Raw genomic sequence first — 6,000 nt, 5'->3', positions numbered from 1 at the left:
AACATCTCGGATATCGCCGTTGTAACAGGAGAGAAAAGAATCCAAGAAGACAAAAAGTTAACGTGTGTGACCTTTATTACGCACGTGTCGTTACAATTTATCATCGAGTGTCTCGAGCGGAGTTGTATCATCGCGCGAAATGCCATGTTGAGTCGCATTAATTTACTATACTTTGATGTAATCGAACACTTTGTAAGCATGAGATCGGATCGAAAATCGATCCTGTTACGAGGAATGGTTGTGCGACGTTTTTCCGCTGTCTCGTTTCTCTTTACGTCTATCGTGAGACACGATCTCCCTGTTATTATCAAACTCATTAACACGTCGAACGTAACGTTAAAGTCGTCGCGCTCAATGATATCGATGTCATCATATCGAGGAGAAAGATTTATTTGCATTTTGCGATGATCACGGCAACACGGCGTTATCTCGTTCGCGTTTGCTACCTGAAATTACATGTAAACACCTTGTTCACCCGTTAAAACCCAATTAAATTATATCTTTTAACTCGAGAATAATTGCCGAATTATTTTGGAGGGGGGTAAACGATCACCTGTTCTATAATTATGTGTATATAAATTTATGCTCAATGTTTTTTGAAAAAAATGAAGAAAAAATAAGTACGGATTCTCGCTCATTAACGAAAATTACTGCATTAACTTCGTTTTCTTGTTGCTGGAACGTAGAGAATATCCCAGGTGACTACTCTCGAGTTAAGGAAAAGGACTAATCCGTCTAAAATCGTCGCACAATTATTGCAGGAAGCAAAAAAATATTCTTTAATTTTTAACGGAACATTCGACATTGAATCCGTCGTATCCATCGCGTGAATAATCAAATGAATACATATCGTAATGAATACGTTATTTGATGACGCTGAGAGACTGGGATTTTCCGACCAGCTTATTAACTTGTTACTAAAATTGCGAAACTCGATGGAGACTAAACATGCAAACGTACTTGTAAAATACGTACGCGAACGGACCTTTAAAACAAAGCAGCAACGGCTTGACAGGCTTTGGATGCCACTCATGATTAATTGTGACTAGTCATGAAAAAAAAAAAAAGAAAAAAAAATGCACACGCTCCCGCGTGTTTGTTTTGCCAACGATGTTAATAGAATTTTGCAATCTACGCGTATTGTCGGTCGACAGCGTGCCGAACAATACGACTCGATCGCGGTACGAGTTATATCACCGTTGTCGCCCGCGCGATTTATCACACGGCACCGCCATTGTTTCTAAACGCCAAAAGAATTTCGCTCACGACATCGCCCGATAATGATATTACGGACGCCGCGATGCGGGCGAAATGGAATCATTAATAATTCCGTAACGATATTATTATCGGCACGCGTGATTGATTAAGAGAGCCCGGGTCTCTCTCTCTCTCTCTTTCTCTCTCACTTGAGTTCGAAGCGAAAAGAAATTCATTTCGCGGGAGCGGCGTGTCGACGGCGGCGCGACATCGTCCGAGATAACGATACAACATCGTCACGCTTGCCACAAGAGAGAGAAAGAAACACGTATACGGGAGAATAAAATCATTAATAATTCCATAATACCCAGTTATACGGTGCGTGTGATTTATCAAAGAACAAAAGTCGTCGCGCACCGATCTCGGGTTGTCGAGAAAGATTCGCGTCGTCTCGGTGATAACGCGACGACGATACTATCGGCGATATCGGCGATTAGGAGAAAAACAACCGGATGCGGTTCTGCGGGAATAAATGAATCGGGTGTCGAGTCGAGGCAACAGGACAGAAGAATACGGACGGTTTTAAGCGCGAGAGGAAGAGGTGGAAGGAGCGAGAGGTAGAGAGACAGAGAGGCGACGAGAGGAAGGAAGACGGAGAAAGAGAGGAATAGAAAGAGAAATAGAGAGGGAGCATCGTAATGCTATACATTGTACATATGCACATCTATAATCACATAATATTCGATTAAAGATTGGTCGGTGTGTATGCGTGATTTATCATTTAATTTATTTTAAGTTAAAACCTCTTTTTACAATGGTATCTTACAATGTGTCACTTTTTACATCCAATAAACATCCTCGCCGCACGCCCGTCACGTGCGAAAGGATCGCTCCGCCCTTTCGTCTCTTTCCCCCTTTTCTCCCCTCAAGGTTCTCTCTCCCGTCGTCTCGGTGCGCATCCCTAATTTCGCCAAACCTTTTTAACCTCCTGTTCGCGCGTTTGTGCGGATGCGATCGACCCCTCTCTTAAAAATCATATATATATATATTTTTTTTTTGTTTTTACACAGGCTACACGCTACTTCCTAATAATACTATTTAATAGATGCTTCCTTCCTCTCCTTCTTCCACGGCCCCCTTTTTTTCATTACCCATCTGGACGCGTGAAGACCTCGCACGAAAATGACCGTCGATACCGACTTTTGCTTTCGTTCCCTCAGTCTTTTGGAAAATCGCCGCCACCATCGTCGTCATCCCCCCTCCCCCCGTGGAATCCCGTAGGGCTTACCGCCCTGCTCGCTACGTTTTTTTATACGTCGCGGCGGGAGGAAAAGGTATCCGCGCGATTCCTCCCGAAATCACGAATCTATCGTCGTCTGTCTACCCCTCTCCCCCTTCCCTTTTCGACTCTCTTCCCCTCTCACCCTTCGTATTACCTATGTACGTCTAATTAGTCGCAAAAAACATACGCGAGTGGTAAAACCTCTAAAATCGAAAAATCACAATGTGTTCGGAACCCAAGCGAGCGTGTCTCTCACGAGTTAGCGATCAATCAATGGACAATCGATCGATGATGACCGATAGCGATAATGACAATGCTAATGATCACCCGGTGTCTCACCTCTCGTGCGACATCTCGTGTTCACTCGCCGATGAGTCTTCAATTATATCCTGTTGACTATTTATATGCATGGTTGTTTATGATGCGCAATTAGTTGCTAATTATGCACAATCACTTAATGCGCGCGACGGTCGCCCGTCCGCGTGATCCAATATATATTTATAATACATATATTTTATTTTCTTCACATTTGCATATATATATAATATATATATATTATATAATATACATATAATATATATAATATATTATATATATACTATATCATTACAATAACGATACACAATTTCGAAGATACAAAATTTACACTTGCCTTTAGTCGCGTGTTTCTCGTGTTTTTTGCGCCGACTGTTGCTGTTCGGTGTACGTATACGTGTCTGAATGTACATGTGTGAGCGCATATGTGTGTGTGTGTGTGTGTGTGTGTGTGTGTGTGTATGTGTGTGGATCCTTCGTATCCGCCGTGACTAAATTATGAAGCTAAACGCTCGTGCGATCCGGCGATCGCATCGAGACGCGTCGGGTCGGCCCGCTCGATCGCGATCGTCGGAGGCCTCTCGTATATAATTTACGAATTTACCTTCTATGCGCTTTTATTACACTTATGTGAACTATCACTAACCGGTACGACACACAGAACGGTGCTGGACCAATGGACGCCGACAGTGGACAGACAGAGGCAAGGTACAATCAAAAGTTCTAAGGAAAGAAGAAGAAGAAGAAAAAAAAAAGAAAAAGCTCGATTTCGGAAACTACCGGTATTTATAATCCGCGATCGAGGTTCAATTCACCTCGAGATATCGTGAAAAGGCATTTCAATTCCTGGGAAATTAATTGTGCTTCTCGGCCGTGGCTCGATCGACTCTTCTTTGGAAAGAGATACTGAATTCCGCGTGCAATTGGCTGTAACCATATATCGTGTTCCTTAAAAACAATGTTCCCCAAAAAACGGGCACTGAGCGAGCGATCGAAGTGCCTCCGATTATTGCTGCGCGTGTCTACTCGAATAAAAAACGCCGGAGGGAGAAACATCAATTTTTTTTTCCTTTTAACGAACTAGATTGCTACATAGTGAAAAGTAGTGGTCGCTCTGTGAAAAGAGAGAACGCTTCGACGTTCTCTCTTTCGAAAGAGTCAGCGTAGGATATAGCGAGCTTCGTAAATTACCGTTTGCGAGACTGCTAATTGCCGTTCCGTTTAATTGCGGCCGAAACGACACGGGGCTTCGACGGGGAGTCTCGGAAAGTCTCACGGCGAAGCGACACGCGAGCGCGCGGCGCGGCGCGGCGCGGCGTGGCGCGACCGACCGACGGCGAGGATCTCTGAGGGTACGTCCAAACGATCCCGCACCGAGTTACGAACGCCCGCCAATAAACGTTTCTCTCTCTCTCGAAATTGCACGATACCGCGTCGACTTCCGTGCGTAGCATGGAACGCGCGTGTATTCCGGAACCCCGCGCGCACTCGCGGCAGCACTCCCACGCCTTCGACTCTTCGCACTCGGAAAGCGATTTTGGGCGCGAAGCGCGATCCGGCGGATCTCCCCGCGGCGCCACGCCGCACCGCACCGTCGCCGTCGCCGTCGATCGTCGCGCGGGAGGACCGTAACGCGTATTATGGTCCCGCGCGACGATCCCGGCATTCTAATTCGTTCGCCCAGAATCCTCCGAGGAGTCACCTAAAACATCAGGTCATCACAAGCACACGCGCATCCACCCTTCCCCGATGCACTCGCTCACACACAGACGTACATTCGCTCGTACGCGCGCACATAATATATAAATTCTTGTATCTATGTATTTATTTACATGCTATATATCATATATAAGACTCAATACAGTAGCTGATTTTTCCTTTGTACTTGGGGCCGGGGCTCGATGGCCCTACATAAAACTTTACATATTTACATGAGCTTTCACTTGAGAGAGATCCGACAGGCGCTCTCACGGCCGTCAGTGAGTGCACAGGGACCGTGAGTCCCCGGGATCCCGCGTGTCGGGATTTTCGTGTCGTCAGTGATCGATCGTGGCCCCATGGCTCGAGGAGGCCCGCGTGCGAGAAAGAGAAGAGGAGCGCTTTCTGTGTTTAGTTTTTCTTTTTTTTTCTGGGTTTTTTTTCCTTTCTTTTTACATTACAACGAGACAGTGGTGGGCTGCGTCCTGAGCTGCTAGTCACTCACGATTCATGTGTACTCCGATCGCCAGCCGGTCTGAAACCAGACAAAGATTACCACACTCTTGAGATGCTCTACTTGCCGGCCGCGAGTGAAGGTTCTCCTTTCGCGCGCGCGATTAATTTTAGCGCTTGGAAACAGAGACGGATTCGTGGAAATTGCACTAGTAGCGACGATCGAAACTTAGGGCCACTTGCACCAACGCCGATTAACTTGATCGGCTGATTTTTCTATCGGAATTGACCGATCGCATTTGTCGTTAAGTAAAATTGACCAATCACGGTTGACACTTAATCGGCAATTAAGTTAATCGGCATTGGTGCAAGTAGCCCTTAATATTCGGAGCAATGTGATTCGCGAAAATTACGTTTATATTTTGTACATTGAATTAGAGGATTCAAAGAGATTTGCACGTATTATAATATTCGATCTATTCGAACAGTACAAAGAAAAGAGCATGTAGTTTGAATATTTCGGAAAATTCGGACAGTTCGAATATGAGCAGTGATCGGCTATAATGTCGATTCGTTGTTTCTGAAGTTCAAACAGTTCAAAATTTAGTGTAATATAACGGAAGCAAATTTCAAGCAGGTACATTAAAAAACATTTAACCGTTATCAAAAATGCACTAAATTTCATGCACATACTTTTCCATTATAGATACTTTAAATTTAACGTTTAACTTAAAAAAATACATTGACTGTCATGACATTTTTAGCAGTAAAGAATATTTGGAAGCGCAGTGTGCATTGAAAACAAAAGAGCAGTTTTTCGCGAATTTTTTTTCTTTTATTAATATTTTAGGAAATTTAGGTTCAAACATTCGGATCTGAAGTTCAAACAGTTCGAAAACCTTTGAGATCGAAAAAGATTCAAATTATTTGACATCAGAGCTTGAAACTCGAACTGCCCGAATTACTCAATCACCTAACGTTTCCAGCACTGTGTCAAACTTCTTTAAATCTCTCCATCAAGTAATGTAAAGCATTTGGAAATTATGGATCTAAAT

The 6,000-nt window shown here is 44.0% G+C and overlaps 1 protein-coding gene across 3 annotated transcripts in view; it reads right to left on the bottom strand.

Moving 5' to 3' along the window:
- Positions 1 to 1,937: 1,937 nt before the first annotated feature.
- The window catches only part of LOC105207872 (GATA-binding factor C), an 86,650-nt gene continuing 82,587 nt past the window's right edge, over positions 1,938 to 6,000 (bottom strand). For all 3 annotated transcript variants that reach the window (XM_039446435.1, XM_039446437.1, XM_039446436.1), the window contains exon 8: positions 1,938 to 5,027. In XM_039446435.1, coding sequence (XP_039302369.1) covers positions 5,001 to 5,027 — 27 coding nt within the window. In that variant the 3' untranslated portion in view covers positions 1,938 to 5,000. The remainder of the gene's footprint in view (positions 5,028 to 6,000) is intronic.

This window comes from Solenopsis invicta, chromosome 3 (assembly GCF_016802725.1).
Source record: "Solenopsis invicta isolate M01_SB chromosome 3, UNIL_Sinv_3.0, whole genome shotgun sequence".
Lineage (NCBI taxonomy): Eukaryota > Metazoa > Arthropoda > Insecta > Hymenoptera > Formicidae > Solenopsis > Solenopsis invicta.
The sequence above is the reverse complement of the archived record's forward strand: the minus strand, read 5'-3'. Positions and strand labels throughout refer to the sequence as shown.